The 22,534-nt window shown below is 41.8% G+C and overlaps 1 protein-coding gene across 1 annotated transcript in view; it reads right to left on the bottom strand.

Annotated features, from left to right (window-relative positions):
• LOC125488455 (transcription elongation regulator 1-like) overlaps positions 1–22,534 on the bottom strand; it is a 56,366-nt gene that overhangs the window by 24,964 nt on the left and 8,868 nt on the right. Inside the window, exons 7-15 of the mRNA XM_048629741.1 lie at positions 21,659–21,766; positions 10,932–11,251; positions 10,485–10,620; positions 8,882–8,983; positions 7,485–7,656; positions 4,189–4,336; positions 1,986–2,115; positions 1,385–1,452; positions 924–1,094 (exon numbers count right to left, since the gene is read on the bottom strand). Of these exons, the coding sequence (XP_048485698.1) occupies positions 924–1,094; positions 1,385–1,452; positions 1,986–2,115; positions 4,189–4,336; positions 7,485–7,656; positions 8,882–8,983; positions 10,485–10,620; positions 10,932–11,251; positions 21,659–21,766 (1,355 nt within the window). The remainder of the gene's footprint in view (positions 1–923; positions 1,095–1,384; positions 1,453–1,985; positions 2,116–4,188; positions 4,337–7,484; positions 7,657–8,881; positions 8,984–10,484; positions 10,621–10,931; positions 11,252–21,658; positions 21,767–22,534) is intronic.

A 22,534-nucleotide genomic window follows, 5' to 3' on the forward strand; every position in this document is an offset into this window, starting at 1 on the left:
TGATTCTATTATTAGTTATGGTATTGAGTGCTATGGTTCAACTTTTAAAACTCATATAGACAAAATTGAAACTTTACAAATCAGATTCTTAAAACTATTGGTAGACAAAAAAACTAAAGCCAAACTAAATCATGATTATAAAAAGCTTTTTAAAATATGCAAAATTCTTCCAGCATCGTTAAAATATAAACACAATGTAGCCGTAAGCAACCATAGCAGCCAGAACCATAAAATACTAAAACAGCACGGACTTAATACAAGATCCGCAGCCCAAGGAAAGTTTGAAACTACAAGGGTTAATAACTACTTTGGCGGAAGAATGCTAAAAAGACAGGTTCCTAGATTAATGAATGAAATGCCATCTCATATTAGACTCGAGAAGAATATAAATAAATTTTTAGTCATGTATAAAACTTACCTCTTAAACACTATCCAAAGTACCTAATTGCCTATAATGTATCAAAATTAACTTTATACCAGTATGTATATATCATCAACATCTTAAATCTAAAACTAATCTAAAACTCTAAAACTAAATGTTCCTGTTTAACTATAATGTAAGCTAGGTATATATAAATGTGCATATGTGCTACTAAGCTATGATAAATTTGTTATGTAGTGCGACTCCTTACCCACAGTCAAACCATATTAACATTTGGTTTTGTGGGATGTATGTAATATCATAAGTTGTTTTCTTTGAATAAAGATTTATTCTATTCTATTCTATTCTATGAACTTACATCGATTGAATCGATTTGGTGGATATAATTGATAACAACCGTTGTTTCTGAGATAACTAAAATTATTGTGATCTGCTTCCGCTTGACGTCGATCTCCAGCAGAATCTGTTCATACGCTGCTCGAGGGGGAGCACGGCACAGAGCGTGGAACACCCTCGCACTCGCGTGCACGTGTGTGAATACCTGCTTCCGCTGGTCCGACGTGAGCAGCAGGTACCGCTTGTCGAACACGATCTTGTGCAGCTCCTTCTTCCACGTGGAGAAGGCGGACACCTCGTTCTCGAGCAGCATCTGGCGGAAGGTCTTCATGCGCTGCTCTAGGGGCACCACGGCGCGCTCGCGGGCTGCTCGCACCTGGGGAGGGGGTGGGGAAAGGTTAAGTTGGCATAGTGACGGCAACATAACAAGATTTGAAGACTCGCGTCACGGGTCCGTTATCGATTTTGGTAAACGTCACTTCATATCGCCATAAATACGGCATGGATATAAGGGAATGTATGATGTGATGGAGTTTATCGACATCGACAACGGATCCGTGCCGCGGAGCCAGTACAAAAACAATCTCTACCAAACTGTATCTTTATATGACTCAATTAATAAATTATTTAAATATGTACAATACAAGTTTATAACATAAAAAATACCTCTGCTTCAATGGCCGCTTCCTTGTTGGCGTCGATCGAGGTGGTGGATGTGGCCGCGGCCTTTTTAACTGTGGAAGAATACGATATTGTAGTAGTATAGCATTAAGTCCACCTTTTGTACACTTATATCTCATATTTGTGCAATAAAGTATTAAATAAATAAATATATAGGATGTCACAGAAGGGTTACCCGAAAGAGTGTAACTCAAGTGATAATTCGGAATAACTTTTTACGAGTTTTGAAAATTATAAAACAATAGAAGCGTCTGTAGTTGAGCTGGCTTCAGTGATTAAGCAACAATTGGCATGGTAAGCCATTGGATGGGTGACCGATTTCAAATGGTTCTTTTCTGGACGCTGCCGCTGTGGGTCCCGGTTGATGCTTCTGCAGCAGTCGTTAAGACTAGCCAGAGGCCTTCGGGCATCTTGAAAACATCTGACAGTCAGGTTGCCCACTTACCCGACAACTCTCTCAGAACTAGCTTGCTAGTGTTGGGGTCCACCAACACGCACTCCTAGGCCGAAATCCTTCCTTCATTGGAAGGAGACCCGTACCCCAGCAGTGGGGACATGATGGGTCATGATGATGATGATGACGTACCTTCCTCCACCTTCTGCTGCTTCTTCACGGGCTCCTCTTCAGACTCGTCGCTGTCGGACTCGACCGTCCGCTTCAGGTCCCCGTTGGCCGGCGACTTGGCCGCCGCCGGGGGCGCCGTGTTGTTCGCTTGCTGTGGGGGAAGATTGTGATTTAGTTATGTACTGGTATGTATGAATAATTGTATTTGGCTTATGAAATAGAAGTAAAACAAGGTAGTAAAACAACTCATAGTTGACGCAAAGCACGCGCATAGCGTGCTATGGATAGAGCTATGCTTGGGGTTTCTCTGATGTATCGTATCAGAAATGAGGCTATCCGTCAGAGGACTAAGGTTACCGACATAGCTATCAAAATATACAAGCGGAAATGGCAATGGGCTGGTCATATCTGCCGAAGAACCGATAATCGTTGAGGTAGACGAGTTCTCGAGCGGCGACGTAAAAATATCTATATTATTTTTGCCATACGAGACAAAAATAAAACAAGGTACATACATGAACGGATGAATAAGTGAGCACATGGAGAGCGCCAATAGCGACCGAGTGTGGTCAAGTTAGAGTGGGAATCTAGCATTCTGACCAAAATAGCGGCTATCTTTAATTTATGAAAAGAGCTTCAATGACGAAGAAGTCGAAAATATCAAAAATGGCGTCGCACACTCTTCTTGCCAGTCGATTATACCCCGTATCTCAAGACACCACATGGTCCACTACTCACCTGCAGCTTGAGCACGGCCTTGGGCGGCTGGCTGATGGTCTTGTCCACGTCCTCGCGGCCCACCAGCTCGGCGGGGCGCGCCCACACCGACTTCGGGATGGACGGGTTGAAGAAGAACACGCGGCCTTGTGTGGCAGAGGATAGTGGGACCGAGGAACTAGGAGGGAGGTATGCGATCCGAGCATTCTCGGATAACTATAAGTGTCTATAGCGAATCATGCTCTGCTTATATAGGCATTGATTACTATACGTACCTATAGCAAATCATGCTCTATTACGGGTTCTATCTATCTCTCTATCGTGGCGAGGGATTGATAACTATACCTATAGCGAATGATGCTATGCTCTAATAGGGGTTCTATCTATATCTCTATCGTGGCGAACTGATTTTCCGCATTTAGATTCTAAGGTGGGCCATTATGCGTGAATTGCGTGATAAATAGGGGTTAGTAGGATCCAGCATACTATACTACCTGTATTAGGACCAGTCACAGCATTTGCGCCAATATTGCAGTATTAGCGTCAATATCGCAGTAGACAAATAGCGACGATTTGGCATACCAATGGCGTCGTGCACTCTTCTTGCGCTCTTATAGGTCATCGCACATATAAGCGTAACGTAAAGGGATCGCCTCTTTTTCTTCTGTCGACCAGTAGAACGAAGGCACGCGAACGCCTGGTCGACAGGAGAAAAAAGGCGATCTCTTTTACGTTACGCATATAAGTGCGCTGGCCTATTATCGTATGGTCTATCTTTTATATGTGCTGCTCTAGCCACCATTAGATAATATTACTAACCTGCAGCTTAAGCACGGCCTTGGGCGGCTGGCTGATGGTCTTGTCCACGTCCTCGCGGCCCACCAGCTCGGCGGGGCGCGCCCACACCGACTTCGGGATGGACGGGTTGAAGAAGAACACTCGGCCTTGTGTGTCAGAGGATAGTGGGGCCGAGGAACTAGGAGTAACTATACGTACCTATAGCGAATCATGCTCTGCTTAAATAGTGGTTAGTAGGATCCAGCATACTACCAGTATAAGGACCAATCGGAACAATGCGTCAATTTCACAGCATTTGCGCCAATTGGACACCATTTGCGTCAATTTAACAGTATTAGCGTCAATGGCGCAGTAGCCAAATAGCGACCATTTGGCATACCAATGGCATCGCACACTCTTCTTGCGCTCTGGATATGGAAAGGGAAATAGCGGGATCGGATAGTGCTGTATATACTTACATACGAGCAGCATATAAGGACCGGACAGCATACTAGGTATAGTAGGTATATAAGTAAAATTGTATCTTGACCACATCATACCTTATAACTGGTTTTTAAACGAGCGTAATCGCGTCGCGCTTTCTTATTACCAGACGACTACACAACCTTCATCTTAAGACACAATAATATAATAAGTGCGCTGGCATATTATCATATGGTCCATCTTTTAAATATGCTGCTTTAGACATATATAGACGTATATAACTCACCTGCAGCTTGAGCACGGCCTTGGGCGGCTGGCTGATGGTCTTGTCCACGTCCTCGCGGCCCACCAGCTCGGCGGGGCGCGCCCACACCGACTTCGGGATGGACGGGTTGAAGAAGAAGACGCGCCCTTCCGCTGTCCATACTACTCGCCTGGGGAGGTGGAAAGTTTTTTTAATAATCTCATTTATTTTATAAGCCATACATCCTAAGATTAAGTCGGCTATAGGAGAAAAGTTTGATTAGATAGAAAATAAAAAGAATAATAAAATTTACAAGTTGTAACTTAATTAGGGTATCAATCAAAGCGATTTCTGCCAGACAACCTTTATGTTTAGCATTAGGAAAATGTGAGGTGTTTTAGTGTTTCCATAGAGTTGAGCAGATGCGAAATCTAGCCCTCGCTTTGACTGGCGGTTGTCATGGTTTGTAAAAGAGGATTCGCCAGTTCAATTGGCGTCAGTCATTGATTGTCGACCAACTCTCCACCACCAACCCGCACCTTTTGCAAAAGAGTTTTATAGCGGATTTTCAAACGTCGTAGAACCTAATTTGTTCAGACCAAGACCTTCTGATTTTTGCTTACTATTTCCCTTTTTGCAACAACCTGTATAGTTTAAAGTTGTTAAGTATACACTTACCAGGGAGTCCCCACAATGTGCGTGCTCCACATGGGCTTGCTGTTAGCCTTCTCCTCTTTCTCCTTCTCCTGTCTCTCTCTCTCTCTATCTATCTATACCTACAGTTGCAAAAATTGTGTATCTATTTTTTACTTTCGGCTTATTATACCTTCTCTTAACATCCTGTATAATCACACTTACCAGGGAGTCCCCACAATGTGCGTGCTCCACATCGGCTTGCTGTTAGCCTTCTCCTTCTCCTCTTTCTCCTGCTTCTCCTTCTCCTGTCTCTGTCTCTCTCTCTATACCTATAATCGTTTGCAATAGAATCCAACAATCATGTAAACAAATATGGCCGGCTGACATTGACAGCGTATTGTTTATGCCCATAGTGATGTCATAGTGTTCTAATTAGATTAAATATATAAGCCATAGACTATAAAATAAAACTGATTATATATAAAAAGTGTTCATTAAAACAAAGGAGAATGGCAATTTCTCTATAGCGCCATGACCCAGAGCGGCCATTGATGAAACATACACTGATGTGTAGTCCGTGACTACAGTATATACTGGTATTAATTTTATTATTATGAGGCATGGGAGAACGAAGATATAAGTGCTGAAAGATCAAGTCTTTCTACTGTACTAGATGTTAACCTTGAGCTAAAAATAGTTTTTAAAAGTGTTCCCGTGGGAATTCCTGGATAAAAAGTATTCTATGTTACTGCGGGATAACGGGAACTTGAATAGAATGAAATAATTTTTGAAATTGATCTCTTTATAAAAATTGATTTCCGAGTGTGAAATGTGCAAAAATAATCTTGATATTATTTGCAGAAATAAAATCATGTAATACATTTTGTGATGCGCTATGTATTGGAAATCTCATGATTTAGATTATAAAACTTGTTTGTGCGTGTAGTATTCATCAATAAACTTATTTAACGAAAAAAAATATATTAAATAATTTACTTTTGGACCCTAATATCTCAAGAACCCCATGGTTTAGATTTTTTTAAATATTTTTCCCTGATAGTAGACATTTTTATCAATAACTTAAAATAGGTTTGGTTAGTGGCTGCTAACTTACGCAAAGCGGGTCAGGTTTCGCCATTCTTCTTTAAATCTTCGTCTTCGTCATCATCACTATCAGAAGTGTCGCCGGTGACCGTAATTATAAATGGAACCACTGTGTCATCGCTTGCCGTGTCTAAAATGCCGCCGAGCTTTTTCATTTCTTCCTCTTCCTTTTTAGGGTTCCGTAGCCAAAATGGCAAAAACGGAACCCTTATAGTTTCGTCATGTCCGTCTGTCCGTCTGTCCGTCTGTCACAGCCGATTTACTCGGAAACTATAAGTACTACAGTGATGAAATTTGATGGGAATATGTGTTGTATGAACCGCTACAAAAATATGACACTAAATAGTAAAAAAAGAATTGGGGGTGGGGCCCCCCATACATGTAACTGAGGGATGAAATTTTTTTTTTCGATGTACATACCCGTGTGGGGTATCAATGGAAAGGTCTTTTAAAATGATATAAAGTTTTCTAAAAAACATTTTTCTTAAAGTGAACGGTTTTTGAGATATCAGCTCTCAAAGTCGTAAAAAGTATGTCCCCCCCCCTCTATTTTTATAACTACGGGGTATAAAATTCTAAAAAAAATAGAGGTGATGCATGCTAATTAACTCTTTCAACGATTTTTGGTTTGATCAAAGTATCTCTTATAGTTTTTGAGATAGGTTGATTTAACTGTAATTTTGCTGCTACGGAACCCTTTGTGCGCGAGCCCGACTCGCACTTGGCCGGTTTTATTTCGTTTTGGTTAATTATATTAAGCTCTTGAAAAAAATTTTTTATTGTATTCAAATAATATTAAATTAAAATAATTTATTAAATTAAAAATAAAAGATAACTTCAGATTACGAACAACACTAACTTTTCAATGACTTATAGAGTTCGATGAGTAAAAAACTAAGATGACAGCTTGTCAAATACTTCGAAATTTTTACGTTGCAAATGTTATAACAAATTTAACTTATAAATACAAGTTAAACCGTGTTGAAGATAATGTAAAAACAATGGTGCGTTCGTTGAAATCAGACTATGTTCATAATTGCTCGTCAAATGTATGTGATTACGGAGTAATCGTGACAATTTGGTTTGTTTACATGATTGTTGGATTCTATTGCAAACGATTATACAGCGGTCGCTACACAGGTTCGTTATCGTTTATTGCGCGTTCCAACAATCACAGCGCCGTATTTATGGTTAATCGCGATAGACTAACGATTATCTTCGTCGATAACGAACTCGTGTAGCGGAGGCAGGTTGTTGCAAAAGTGTTTTATCACCAATTTCCAAAAGTCTTAGAACAAAACTTGTTCAGAACGAACTCCCACCACCTTTCAGCTTACTAGATAACAATTTTTGCAACATAGGTATAGTTGTTAACTACTTACCAAGGAGTCCCAACAATGTGTGTGCTCCACATGGGCTTGCTATTCGCTTTCTCCTTCTCCTCTTTCTCCTGTTTCTCCTTCTTCTGTCTCTCTCTCTCTACAAAAGTGGTCTTTGAACAAAAGTTGTTTAGAACACCGATGCCCTGAGCTACCCCGTTTCGGCTTACTCTAGGTTTTTGCAACACCCTGTATAGTTTATAGTTGTCACACACTTACCAAGGCGTCCCCACAATGTGCGTGCTCCACATCGGTTTGCTATTCGCTTTCTCCTTCTCCTCTTTCTCCTGTTTCTCCTTCTCCTGTCTCTGTCTCTCGTCCGCCTGTTGCCGCTCTATGCGAGAGCGGGACGCCTGCGCGGCGGCTTCGGCGTGAGCTTCTACGTCTACCACTGAAAGAAAAGGAAATATAAATATAGGGAAGTGATATAAAATTAGGGAAAAAGGGGTCGGATAGATATCCGATGGTCAGAATAAACGATGATTCCGTAAGGGCTATATTATTATTTTTATTTAAGGGCTTCAACACATAAACACGATACGTCGCGTCGTGAAAACGTCTCCTTGCCACTCGCAGGTTTTCAATGAGAGAGAGCGAGACAGTGGCACGATGCGACGTCGTTACATGTTTATGTGTGGGAGCCCTAAAAATTTCAATGATACCTAAGTTACCGATTTAGAGAATCCAAACCTGCTATGCGATTCAGTATTTTTCCTGCCCTCCACGAAAGCAAAGATGAGAGCGAATGATGGCATCGGATGAGGTGCAAAGGAGAACGTATTGGCATTCAGTGAGTAATATCATTCGCCTTTGCTTTCGTCTAGGGCGGAGTTTACACTGTATGGCGGAGTCACTCTATTATACTATACTAGGCTCACTATTATCGATATACTATCGGACCTTCTAACTAAAGTGCCTATTCAGACGAACGCCTTTTAATTACTTTTACTGTAATTACCTTGTACTTATTTAGATTTACTTTATAGCCACCAAACTACTTAATATTTCATAGAAATAGACTCACGCTTGATTTTTTTGAACGGTTTTATTGTGAAATTCGTCAAAAAGAAAGGCTTATTATTCTCGCACGGCCAATTCTGTTCTGTGAATATACAAAGTACGTATGGATAATTAATAATCTAAAGTAATTATTGCAATCAGTGTTCTCTTTATGACCGCATTCTGTTTTCTATATTTTTTTATTTTATAAACCGGTATTTCATGAAAATTTCAATCAAGTAATTTTACGAGCTAAAGCTGACAGCTTGCCAGCTTTAGATAGGAAAACTGTAACTTTGAGTGTCTCGTTTGCGAGCCACCATTGATTACCCCTCGGGGAATACAGTCGTGAGGTACATCATGTGTGTTTCATATAAAAATCCACAGATAACATTTCTCTTCTTCTTCAGCCTATAGCAGACCACTGCTGAATGTAGACCTCTCCTAAAACACGCCACTGGATGCGATCTAGAGCTGTACGCATCATCCACATGCACATTTATCTGACTATTGAAAAATCTGCTTTTTAGTAAAGCTGGATTTGGATGATTTTGACAGCTTATGTATGTACCTACTATAACTATGTATGTAAATATTTTCTATTGTATATTATTTACCTTCAGATTTATTAGGTTCCGACACATCCATCTTCTCCGGAGCACTCTCCTGCTGTTGCTGCTTGTTCTCGGCTTGCTTCTCGGCCGCTCGCTTCTGGAACTCTGTAACAAACAACAGAATATTGTTATTGATACCCAAGGGATGAAAGCCGCTTATTTAGTCCCTGAGGCGGAGTTTGGCGCCAAATAGCAGGGAAGGCGCTTATAACCCAAGGGTTGAACTAAAAGGGGTTCAAAAAAAGTAAATACTGGATAAAGAGTGTATTTTTGGTTAAAATAAATAGCGTAATAATTTAGTTCTCCAAGACTGGAACATGGTTGCCATAATCTCCACGCTTAGCAGGCTGATTGGAGAGCGTCTTTTCGAAGAATTATAAACCATTATACCATACCTTCCAACGTCGATACGGCTCGCGACCTATCACGAGACTGTAAATGTACAGCGAAAAGCGGGTGACTTGAATCACCGCTGATTACCGCTTCGGGAATTAGGCATGAGAATAATGCATGTATAATAATAATGTATGTATACTATTGTGTACCTTCCAAGTCAACCAGTGGTTGCGGCTTCACCCACACGCTCTCGTGCCTCCGCGCGTGGTAGTAGTAGTCATAATTACATGAGACATAATTACATGTAGCGAGGGAGCTAATCGCCAGGGCCACTTAATCAGGGTTTTTTTTTGCAATAACACTGCATTTTTGGTTGATATAAAGAGCGCATTTTTTGTAAAATCAATACTTATCATTATTACCTTTCAAATCAACCAGTGGTTGTGGCTTCACCCACACGCTCTCGTGCCTCCGCGCGTGGTAGTAGTAGTCATAATTACATAAGACATAATTACATGTAGCGAGGGAGCTAATCGCCAGGGCCACTTAATCAGGGTTTTTTTTTGCAATAACACTGCATTTTTGGTTGATATAAAGAGCGCATTTTTTGTAAAATCAATACTTATCATTATTACCTTTCAAATCAACCAGTGGTTGTGGCTTCACCCACACGCTCTCGTGCCTCCGCGCGTGGTAGTAGTAGTCACTCCGCCAGCGCCATATGAGACATAATTACAATGCTGGCTGTGCCGCGCGCGCGCACCAACCTGCTGCGGGACGCCCCGCTCACCCGCGCCCTCCGCGTTCTCAACTGTATCTCAGAGACAGTTGACATATTTTGTTGTTCTCTGAACGAATTTACTAAAACTGCACAGTCGGCTTTATGCTACAATGATAAATTAAGGAAAAATAATTTTTATAATATGTAATGAAATGTTTGTGTGAAAATTGCTTTTATGTTGATTTTAGATTTATTTTATTGATTAGATGTAATTTTTATTGTATTATTGTGTATGTGATTTGCCATTGTTCAAATTAATTATAATTATAATAAATTGAGCTTGCTATCGAATTAGGTTACTCTGTAAGGATAGTATAAGTTTTATAAAATAAATAAAAATAATAAAAAAAAAAATGATCGTAGCGAGGGAAGTAATAGCCCGAAGGACTAAAAAAGTTTTTAAGGGTATTTTTCGCAAAAAGACTGCCATTTTGGTAAATAAAGAGCGCTTTTTTAAGAGATGACCCCAAATATTATTATTATAATTACCTTCTAAGTCGACCAGTGGTTGTGGCTTCACCCACACGCTCTCGTGCCTCCGCGCGTGGTAGTAGTAGTCTCGGCCGTCGGGCGCGCGGTGCGTCGTCCATTCAGCTGCCGCCGCCGCCAGTTCCGGTGGGATGCGCTGCAAATACAGTGGCAAATTAAAAAAAAAGTCGTAATAAAAGGGAGGAAATTCAGAAAAAAAAGTTTTTTTTATGAATAATGATTAAGAAGAAGAGAAGAGAAATTCATAACGAGTAACGACATAAAGAAGTTAACTTATGTCGTTATACATGGGGACATAAAGAAGACTTATTCTTATTCACACAACACAAACAATGTAAAATTCAAATCAATGATGCAGAATTTAAAGTAAAACCCTTGTTACACAGTTACAGTAAGCACCAAAATCATTTTGGTGTTGATAAACGCATAATATTAGAACCAACTTACCATTTCATCACTCTGCTCTTCACCCGGAGGCATTTCTCCTCCCATAGGGTTCATCGGATGAGGCATCCCCATCTGCGGAGTCTGCCCAGGCATCAGCAACGGCTGAGTACCCGGAATACCCAACGGCTGTGACACGGATATTCCCAGAGACGGGGGCATACCCATATTGCCCAGAGGTTGAGACGTCGGTATGCCCATAGGTTGCGAAGTGGGCACTCCTAGGGGTTGCGAAGTCGGTATGCCGAGGGGTTGTGATGTGGGTATTAGTTGTGGGGGTTGACCCGCTTGTGGGATGAGCGGGTTTTGCTGCAGCTGGTTGCCTGTTGAAGATATAGGTAAATTAATTAGTATTGGATTTTTATATTACGTAGCTGTAATGGATTTGCATTATATAGCCTCTGATGTGAGCTATTCAAAGCATGAATAATTTTAGGGTAGCTGGTAATATTACAGCCATTCGCTAGTCAACGAACCACTCAAATATGCTCCATATTGCAACACAATAAAGTTAAATTTGTATTGTAAGTATATGACATGAACATGACACAAGTTGACGTGATGGGTCGACCTTTGTACAGTCGTTTGCAATAGAAACCAGCAATCATGTAAACAAATATGGCGGACTGACATTGACAGCGTATTGTTTATGCCCATAGTGATGTCATAGTGTTCTAATTAGATTAAATATATAAGCCATAGACTATAAAATAAAATTGATTATATATAAAAAAGTGTTTATTAAAACAAATTTAAATCTTCGTCTTCGTCATCATCACTATCAGAAGTGTCGCCGGTGACCGTAATTATAAATGGAACCACTATGTCATCGCTTGCCATGTCTAAAATGCCGTCGAGCTTTTTCATTTCTTCCTCTTCCTTTTTTAGTTTTGGTTAATTATATTAAGCTCTTGAATTTTTTTTAAATTGTATTCAAATAATATTAAATTAAAATAATTTATTAAATTAAAAATAAAAGATAACTTCAGATTACGAACAACACTAACTTTTCAATGACTTATAGAGTTCGATGAGTAAAAAACTAAGATGACAGCTTGTCAAATACTTCGAAATTTTTACGTTGCAAATGTTTTAACAAATTTAACTTATAAATACAAGTTAAATCGTGTTGAAGATAATGTGAAAACAATGGTGTGTTCGTTGAAATCAGACTATGTTCATAAATTGATCGAAAATGTATGTGATTACGGAGTAATCGTGACAATTTGGTTTGTTTACATGATTGCTGGTTTCCATTGCAAACCACTATACACAATATTTGACTATTGTGGCAATATGCTTTCTATTGCATGAATATAAAGTAATATTTGTATTGTATGTAACTAAGTACTGTAAATTTGGTTCTCAGTAAGGGTGGATTCGTCCAAACATCTCGTTACACGAGAATAGCTATACCGGAATAAAATTTATACGCGAGTAAATATCTGGGATAAGTACATTTACATTCTACCAAGTTATACCATGATTAATTGAATGAACGAGGAACGAAACTGTAGCGGATTGCTTACAGTTGCAAAACGAAGTTAACCGATGGCCGTAATCCACTTGAACTTGCTTCTTAAGGTTGTTGAATACCTAGGCTTAGGTAGGTGACCGGGGCAGAAGTAAAACTCCAGTTTCTTTCTTGAAAAGTGAGCAGAAAGGGAGGCAGAAGTGTTTTCAGGCTTCTTCTAGTCTTCTTATTGTTCCTCTGTTCGGCTGGCGTAGTACGAATTCTACCTAGCGAAATGGTTGCTTAGCTACCTCGAAGCTATGCCGCACAGACGAACCTTGTTTTTTGATCATTTTTTATTGCCCTCTTTTGCTTCCCTTTACTGTTTCAAACGCATTTATTTATTATAAAGACTTAACCTATGTACATTTTAACGTTTTAATCAACTTAATTACTAAATAGTCTAGCAGGGAAATAAAACACACCTACTCTAGGTACATAAACTAAAAAGTTATAACAATTTTCCTTACATTTTACTAAGTGATTTCTAACGTTGCACAATCATCAATATCTCTTTATTGAACTTAAAACTAGTTAATAACTTATGTACATGAACAAAATAAGCGTAATCATCATGATTTTAAACAGAAAAAAGCTAAATAAAACAATCAAATTTTCACAAAAAATAAGACCCAGGCAGAATTGGTCACGCAAGCGCTATCTGTTTAGCGCAGCATAAACATGGCCGCTTTTGGCATTGTTTACCGCGGTGCGTATTGTTTTCAGCATTCGTCGTCAACAGTCTCCCCCTCGTTACGTAGTAACCGGTTCCAGGTTCTGGCGGCAGGATGCTGAAGTCATATCGGGTGGTGCTGTAGTCGTCAGGATGATCAGCCTTGTTGCAGGTCTTCGCAGGATGCCGTGCTTGGTTCTCACGTCGACGATTCTTACTGTGCCGTCTGGTCCAGGGTTTGTCGCGACGATCTCGCCTCTAGGCCACGTACCACGTGGCAGTGAAGAGTCCACGATTAGTACGATGTCACCGACCTTTGGGTTAGTGTAAGGTCGGCCTGGGTGGCGGCGTGGCAGCAGTGTAGGTAGGTACTCCTTCGTCCATCGTGCCCAGAAGTGATCCGCTAGGAGTTGGCAGGTCTTCCACGTCGCAGTACCAACAAGAGAACTATTGTGAAACGTTCCCAGTGTCGGCAGACCACATGATTTTCCAATCAGGAAGTGGTTAGGTGTTAGTGCTTCCTCTGCGTCTGGGTCTAGACTTATTTCAGTGAGTGGTCTTGAGTTTACCACATGTTCGACTTCCAGGAGTAGTGTGTGGAGCACCTCTTCTTTGGGCGATCTTTCATTCAGAGTTGCTGCTAGTGCTGTCTTCACGGAGCGTACGAGGCGTTCCCAGGCTCCGCCCATGTGTGGGGCCCCGGGAGGGATGAATTTCCACGTGATTCCGTAGTTTTCAGTTTCTCGTACTAAGTCTGTTTGTGATAGACTTTTCAGCTGTTCTTGAAGTTCTTTGTTCGCACCCACAAAGTTAGTTCCGTTGTCGCTGTATATTGTTGCAGGGGTCGATCTGCGGGCAGCCATTCGCCTCAGCGCCAGTATCATAGAGTCGGTTGAGAGTGAGTTGGCCAACTCTAGATGGATTGCACGCGTAGTCAGGCATGTGAATAATGCACCCCAGCGTTTTTCATGACGTCTTCCAACTGTCACAGTCATTGGGCCAAAGTAGTCCACGGCGCTACATGTGAAGGGCCGTTGATACCTATTTAGTCTTTCTTTAGGTAGGTCGCCCAGGGGAGCACTCTGTGGTTTCTGTCGGCGTATTTTGCACGTTAGGCATTCTCTTGTTATCTTCTTCACGGAGTTACGTAATTTCGTCACGTAGTATCGTTGTCTTATTTCGTTCATGACTGTTTGATGGTTGCCATGGTGAAGTTGTCGGTGTTTCTCTTCGATGAGTAGGAGCGTGATGTAGTGGCTTCCATCGAGCACGGCGGGGTTCTTGTAGTCGTGAGGTAGGTATGGAGCAGCGCCGACTCTCGTTGATAGGTATATTATGTCGTCTTCAGTTTTCAGCGTGAGCGTCAGGTTTTTCAGTTTTGAGCTTTTTGGTATTTTAGTGTTATTTTTCAGGTGATGTTTTTCGCTCTTGAAGCAGTCGTCTTGTATCTTGCGGATTAGGTATTTTTCAGCTTCGTTTAGGTATTCTTGCGTAAGTATCACGTAATTTATTGTGCTCCGTTGTTGAGTAGGAACAATTTTGCGCGGGATGGCTTTGGCAGTCTTCTTGATACGCCAAGTGGTATCTTGTGTAATTTTCTTAGTTACTTGAATTTGATTTTTTCTTGATTTAATTAGTTTCTTGAATATGTCGACGGCTTGAAACACGCGGGCGGTCGCTCGTAGCAGTCGCGTGAATTTTGAAAACTTTTCAGGTTTGATGAGCTGTTCTTCAGTGTTGATGACGTGCAGGGCGCAGTTTGGTTTTTCTTCACCGGTAGTGGGTATGTTGGGAGAGCTCTTGTCTTCTGGCCTGGCTTGTAGTCGTCGGCATGTTGTTTCCAGTATCTCGTTGGCTTTCTTCTCGGGGTCATTTGAAGGCGTTTTGGGAGTTACGCCTAGAGACTCGATGCCGAAGTGATGTTTGATCAGCTCGTCCATCTTGTCTTCGCCAGTTGTTTGTATGTGGTTCACAGCTAACACTGGTCTTGTACTGAATGTTGCACAACCGTGTAATGTCCAGCCTAGTCTTGTGAGTGAGGCTACAGGTTTGTTTCGGTCTCCGGATTTCACGTCTTGTGATATGATTAGATGCCAGTTGTCTTGTCCAATCACTATTTTCGGCCGTACGTTGTCGTAGGTAATTACGTCGGCGATGTCGGACAGGTGCGGACAGTCTTCTATTAGTGTGTGTGGCACCATTTGTGACGAAATGCTCAGCTTCGGAATCGTGTAGGCATTCATTTTTTCAATGTTTCGTGCGTATCTTCCTTGAATCTTCAGTTTCAGTCGCCTTGAGTCGGGCTCGTTCATTCGATGTCCGCCGATGCCTTCTATGCATAGACCTTCCTTTGGACCGGTGGCTCCGATGCAGTCGGCCACTTCTTCCTCTATGAGTGTGATGGTGGCTCCTTCATCCAGCAGGGCGTAGACTTCAGTAGTATTCTTCGGGCCGTATAACTTCACTGGCACTATCTTCAGGTATCCTTTCATGGTGCACAGGGTGTTGACTGAGTGCGTCTGCTTGTCTTTAGCTTGCTGTGGTGTATTCGTGGGTTGTGTGTCTTTAGGCTCGGCCGACTCCTTCTCGCCTTCCTTGTCTCGGTGGAGGAGCCTGTGATGTGATCCTCTGCACCCGTTTTTTCCACATGGTTTCGCGCGGCAGTTGAAACCCCGGTGTGTGGAGCTCAGGCATCGAAAACACACGTATGCCTTCTTGGCAACCTCCCATTTTTCTTCCAGTGGTAGCTTCATAAACTTCTTGCATGATTTCAGAGCGTGTTTGTCACTGCAGGCTGGGCACTCTTGATTGTCCTTCCGAGAGGTCAACATAACTTGGTGGTATTCTTCATCGTCGTCGATGATCGACTCGTTCTCGGACTCGGCACTGCTGTCGCTTATTTCTTCTTCATAGTTGTCCGCTCTTGTCATGTGCACTTTGTTCTTCATACGGTTGCGCAGTGGTTCTCTCTCCTTCTTGATGTATGGTCGGCTCTCGAACTCGCAGGCTTCGAATTGATCGGCGGTCCGGTTCAGGAAAGACGTGAGCGCGAGTAATACTGGCCATTCTCGTGCTTCTTCTGCGGCTTTATATTCAAACCACTTGAATCTGATCATGATGCTCATCTTCGATAATATCTTCTCATATATGTCTTCAGAGTGTAGCATGTGTGTGCGCTTCGTGAGTTGGATGGTGTTCACCACGTTGGCTACGACCCCGGCGAAGTGAGCGAGGTTGCGAGCGTCGTCAGACAGCGGCTTCATTTTCTCGATGATTTCTAGTTCGCTTCTTATCAGTCGTAGTGGTTGACCGAATCTTCGTTGTAATGTGTCGATGATAAGCTTCGGATTTGTATCGTTGAATAACATCGAACGTACTGCTTCTTTAGCTTTTCCTTGTATGGCTTTTCTGAGCCTCGCGATGTTCTCGATCTCGCTGAAGTACATCTCTGTATCTCTGTATGTCGCTCTGAATGCGATCCAGTCGCTCGGCTCCCCGGTGAATGTATGCAGCTCACTCATGTACCGGGGTGCGATCGGCGGCGGCTGATGATGATGAACTTGTCCATCATATGGGGTGGCGCGTGTGTGCGGCGCCGTAGGTTTGCCGTTGTAGAGACGTGGCGGTTCTGACATGTGGGGTGCCTGTTCACAGTATCTTCCGTACTCCAGTCGCTTCCCCTCGTGTCGTCTTGCCGATGTGTGAGCTTCCACGTGTGATGTTGGAAGTGAAGTGAAGCGCTTCGCTGTTGATTCCTCGACCCATTTGTCAATATGGCTCGATCGTCCGGCCTGGCCATGAGGCTCGTCGTTGTCCTCCTCCAGGTCGCTCAGATCTGTCTCGGATTCCAGGTGAATCAGCTCCAGCCTCATCTTGGCTAGCTCCTGTTCAGCTTGCGCCTTCTTCGCTTCTTGTCGCTTGATCTCGATCATCTGTTCGATTTCCTTCCTTCTTCTTATTGTCTTCGATGTCGAGGCGTGCGACGTTGGCCTCCTTCGAGGTACCACAGTGTGCTCTGACCCGGCCCTCTTCTCGTGATGGGTCGGTGCAGTCATCTCTCTCTCCATTGGCTTGTTGCTGGTACTTTGCTTGCTGGCCGGCTCGTCGAGTTTGGCAGTCGACTTGGCTGAGTTTCTTGACGTTCTTGAGGTTCCCGTTGCCCCGGACGTGCCCGTGGTACCGGACGTGCCCGTGGTGCCGGACGTGCCCGTGGTGCCGGACGTGCCCGTGGTGCCGGTGGCCTCCGTGGATCTGGTGGCGTCGGTTGTTGCTGTCGATGCTGACTCTGCCGGCGAGTTGTTCGTTGTGCCTTCTCTCTCGCGAGTTTCGACGGCTCTCCCTTCAGCGGTGGGGGTCGTGTTCCGACTGGTCTTCGCTCGTGTGTTCATCATGTCGCCGTTCTTCTTGATGTGGGCTCCACTTGATGTCCCTCGGCGATCTTCTCACGTACAAGGCGAAGGCAGTCTACTTAGATCGACCGCACCGCTTCAAAAGCGTTAATTGCAAATACGCAACGTCAAGGTGTTACGTAATGCAACCGCGCTGAGCGCGTAGTTTCTCGAACACTCCGCCTCTTCTGTGGGACGCTTAGCAATATACGAGCCGATAGAGTGGCAACGTAATCGCATCAGCGTAGGCTTCGAATCGTCCTCTTCACAGCGTATTACTCCCAGTAATCGCTTATAGGCTTGATTCTCCTCCTCTTCAGCTGCTGGTCTCCTCCTCTTCGATGAAGCTTCTTGGTTGCAGAATCCGGCACTCGAAGGACCATGAACTGTAGCGGATTGCTTACAGTTGCAAAACGAAGTTAACCGATGGCCGTAATCCACTTGAACTTGCTTCTTAAGGTTGTTGAATACCTAGGCTTAGGTAGGTGACCGGGGCAGAAGTAAAACTCCAGTTTCTTTCTTGAAAAGTGAGCAGAAAGGGAGGCAGAAGTGTTTTCAGGCTTCTTCTAGTCTTCTTATTGTTCCTCTGTTCGGCTGGCGTAGTACGAATTCTACCTAGCGAAATGGTTGCTTAGCTACCTCGAAGCTATGCCGCACAGACGAACCTTGTTTTTTGATCATTTTTTATTGCCCTCTTTTGCTTCCCTTTACTGTTTCAAACGCATTTATTTATTATAAAGACTTAACCTATGTACATTTTAACGTTTTAATCAACTTAATTACTAAATAGTCTAGCAGGGAAATAAAACACACCTACTCTAGGTACATAAACTAAAAAGTTATAACAATTTTCCTTACATTTTACTAAGTGATTTCTAACGTTGCACAATCATCAATATCTCTTTATTGAACTTAAAACTAGTTAATAACTTATGTACATGAACAAAATAAGCGTAATCATCATGATTTTAAACAGAAAAAAAGCTAAATAAAACAATCAAATTTTCACAAAAAATAAGACCCAGGCAGAATTGGTCACGCAAGCGCTATCTGTTTAGCGCAGCATAAACATGGCCGCTTTTGGCATTGTTTACCGCGGTGCGTATTGTTTTCAGCATTCGTCGTCAACAGAAACTATACTGCAACTAAAATAAAAATAGCTGCGTTTTCAAAGCATGCAATAGAAACGACATGCCAACTTAGTTTGAATGGATTATAATAGTAGGAAATTGTTTATAAAATAAATAAATAATAAATAGTCATTTATTTCAGGTAATCTGGCGAAAAGTGGGTGCAGCAATGCACCTCTGCCTACCCCGCAAGGGAGTACATTAGTACAAGGCGTGAGTGCGTGTTTTGTGTGTTTTTTTGTTATTTCAGGTAATGCATAGGTACCCATATTGTCTTAAAAATAATTAAAATTAAAATTTAAAATCTACATCTACAGTCTTAGGTCTTACAATAATAACTAGTATAATGTATAGGGTTACACTAGTTATTTGCAAAAGACAGTCATTTGCGATTCGCGTCCTGATGAACAGATATCCAATGCTTGTAAAAAGGATTGGTGATATCTTGCGATACAGCATTCAAGATTGCATTTCCGGAGCTGCTCAGCCCCGACCAGAAAGAAGCGATACGTGACCTGAGGACGGCGAAAAAGTCGGACACCCCCGCCTCCGCGAACATGCTCGACGCGCTACAGAAGCGTGGCAGCCGCATGAGCGTGCGGTATGCATCATTATACTGCACCCTCATGGTGCTCATCGCCCTTCTGGTGTACTTGATCCACAGATGGCAGGTGTACATATTTTGGCAGTATGCTTTAAAAAGAGTAATTTTGACATCACTGCTGCATCTGTGGAATCTACGCGCGAGCATGTTGCATCTGATCGAGAGTGCCCGCCTTTCCCGCTCGATGTCACACTCGTCTCTCAGGTCCTCTGTCAAAATATGGCCAAGGTACTTGAACCGCTGCACAACCCGAACTGGTGTACCATTCAGAACTACCTCAGGGACCCTCTCCGGACCTCTGCCAGCCCTAAACACCAACATCTCCGTCTTAGATACGTTGTACTTCAGCCCGTGAGAATTGGCATAATTCTCACAGACTGAAAGTAGCTTCTGGAGACCGTTGATCGAGGGGCTGAGGAGCACGATGTCATTCGCATAACTAAGGTTGTTCATACAAACTCCCCCGACATGACAACCGACCTTGGTGCTCCTCAGACCCACGATAAGCTCATTGACGTACAGGTTGAAGAGGTCCGGAGAGGTGAGCCCACCTTGACGCACCCCGCAGTCTAACCTATACTCGTTAGATGTCGAGTCGCCCCACCTTACACAATTGGTTTGGTTTCCGTACCAGAATCTCAAGAGACCCACAATTTCTTTAGGAGTATCTGAGCGCAGCAATTTGTTCCAAAGAATATTATAATTCACCAGATCAAATGCCTTGCTCAGATCCAGGAAACAGGCATACACTGAGGTTGAACGCTTGACGTAATAGTTTACGGCATGCTTTAATATTTTATTCGCTGTTGTTATTCTGAGAATTTGCCTTTTAACGTACAGTGAAACTATAAAGTCCTGAAATTAATGTTTGAGGAACTAAAATTTTCAGGAGCCTGGCACCATTAGAAAAGAAACATAAAAGTCATAACAATTGTTTATGTCAATAGGCGGTTGGCTGTTTTTTCGAATTTTCTTAATAATTATAAGGATAATCTAGATAAAAGCAACAATTTACACTTGGATGCAATTAGGAAGATGAAGAAAAATATTTGTAGTCAAGCTAGTGAAGTTATTTATCGAGTTTTAATACAATGTTTAGCGGAACATCAAGCTGGACACATTTTGTCGAATTTGGAGGATGTTTACGCTCGTACAGCGTCTATGACGGGTATGTAGCATTGTACAAATTGTAATAACTCATTTTTTACTAGTACCAACGCTTCATTTATCGATAAACCTAGTTTAGAGCCCAAGTCGAACATTGTTTACATACCACTGATTGTAGGTTTCATCTGGTTTCAGTTGAGTCAAACCTTAACATTTTGATACTTGAAGATATATTTTTTGTTTACTTACTAAATTCACATAGTGTGAATTTGGGGGGCATTGTGCAACTCAAAAGGATTTTTTTATATTATTTTATAGTTATATCGGACCAGCGTGCCAAAGAGGGCAAAATATGGAATATTTCTAACTCCTGGAAGAAACAGAACTGGCCGTCCAAAAAGAGAAATTGATGTCTTTACTATGTGTGCCCTTCGTCAACAGATCCAGTTTTTTTATACAGTTGTAATAACGTTATCTAAATAAATATTTATTGGTTTCACTATTAGCCTTCATATTAACACCTTCTAGCTTGTATAAGAGCTTTTTTGTGGATGGTAAGTTGTTTTTAAAATACATAAATAGGTAGGAAGTTAACAGGCAAAATTTCAAGTATCAAAGTCAGTTATGTTTCGCTATATAGGGTTGCTACATGAAAGATAGCAGTGCCCTCATTTAATTTCAGGACTTTATAGTTTCACTGTAGGTACTTATGATTTGACAGATTTTCTAATCAGCTGATGTGCTGCCGCCATTACAAAATTACTCTCGGATAAGCTCGTTACACGGTAAATTTTGGCGGTATAACATTCTATTCTTGGGATAAGCTACTTATCTTGGTTTCAGGTTTGTTAGAATGCAAAATCTGCTTACTCGCGAGTAACTGTTAGTTTACTCTCGAGTAAAAAGTTACTCGACGTTGGTCGAATCCGCCCTAAGATAGATTAGGGTTAGTGAGTCATACTATTCTATTGTCTGTGGGGGTGTAAGAACCCGCACCTGGCTCTCTCGAGTGGAACCTTTGTGCATATCTCGAAGGTCTAAATTGCCTTCCTAAGCTTTGACCATTTCCCACCACGCTGGTCCACTGCAAAATAAAAAAAAAAAAAAAAAAAAAAAAAAAAAAAAAAAGCGTGGAACGACTAGTCACAGCCTAGACACTTCGAATAAAAAATCGTGTTTGTTTTCTTTGCAAATTCCTTATTTACCGACAAAAAATATGTCCCGTAACTTTTGTATAGCAATCGATCTGCCTATGCTATGGGCCGTCTTCATAACCAACACACACAAGAAAACATCCATTATGCGGTATATTTACCTTGCTGAGGCGTCTGCAGCAGCGGCGGCGGCTGCCCCGACAGCGGGGGCGGCCAGCCGGCGCCGCCCCACCCCGACCAGGGCATAGCGGCGGGCGCGCCGGGGAATCCTGCGAGATTATCAGTCAGTCTTAGTGATAATTATATATGGAATGGAGAGGTAAGTCTTAGTGATGATGATAAGTTAAGAAGATTTTATTAATGGGGTAACGCTGGGGGCAGAGATAGAATAGAATAGAATTTTATTTTGCACCATTCAAGAAAACATTACAAAATCACAACTTATAAATAACATACTTATCAATAAGCTTACTACCTACTGCAGAATGAACAGGTTGGATATCAATGTCTCTAAATGTTTATCTATATCTTTTGGACGTAAACGCAGTATGTTTTCAAGTACATATATTATTAATAATCAGACTATTTCCAGCTGTAACGAGATAAGGGATTTGTGCGTTATTATGGACTCCAAATTGCTTTTTAATAACCACATAGATAAAATAGTAAAAAAAGCATATAAATTACTAGACTATAAATTACACTTAGTATAGACTTTCCAGATTTAGACATTTTTTGCAGTAATGCTAGATCAATCTGCTATTTTTTTAACCAATAAGTTTAGTTCATCTATTTAAGACAACTTATTATGGCGTGCTGTTATTTATTAACTAGATATTATATGTCTCTGGCATCTGCATAATGAACACGTAGGCATAAGTATTTATATATTTTTCATTCAAAACACAAAACTTGGTTGGATACTTTTCGGCCAAGTCACCAACGAATGCAAGGACAACAAGCTCTGTTCCACCACAAGTGTTGTTAATAATCACGCAAAGATATCTGAGGATGATTTTCAAGGATTTTGGCGATTA

Source organism: Plutella xylostella, chromosome 24 (assembly GCF_932276165.1).
Source record: "Plutella xylostella chromosome 24, ilPluXylo3.1, whole genome shotgun sequence".
Taxonomy (NCBI): domain Eukaryota; kingdom Metazoa; phylum Arthropoda; class Insecta; order Lepidoptera; family Plutellidae; genus Plutella; species Plutella xylostella.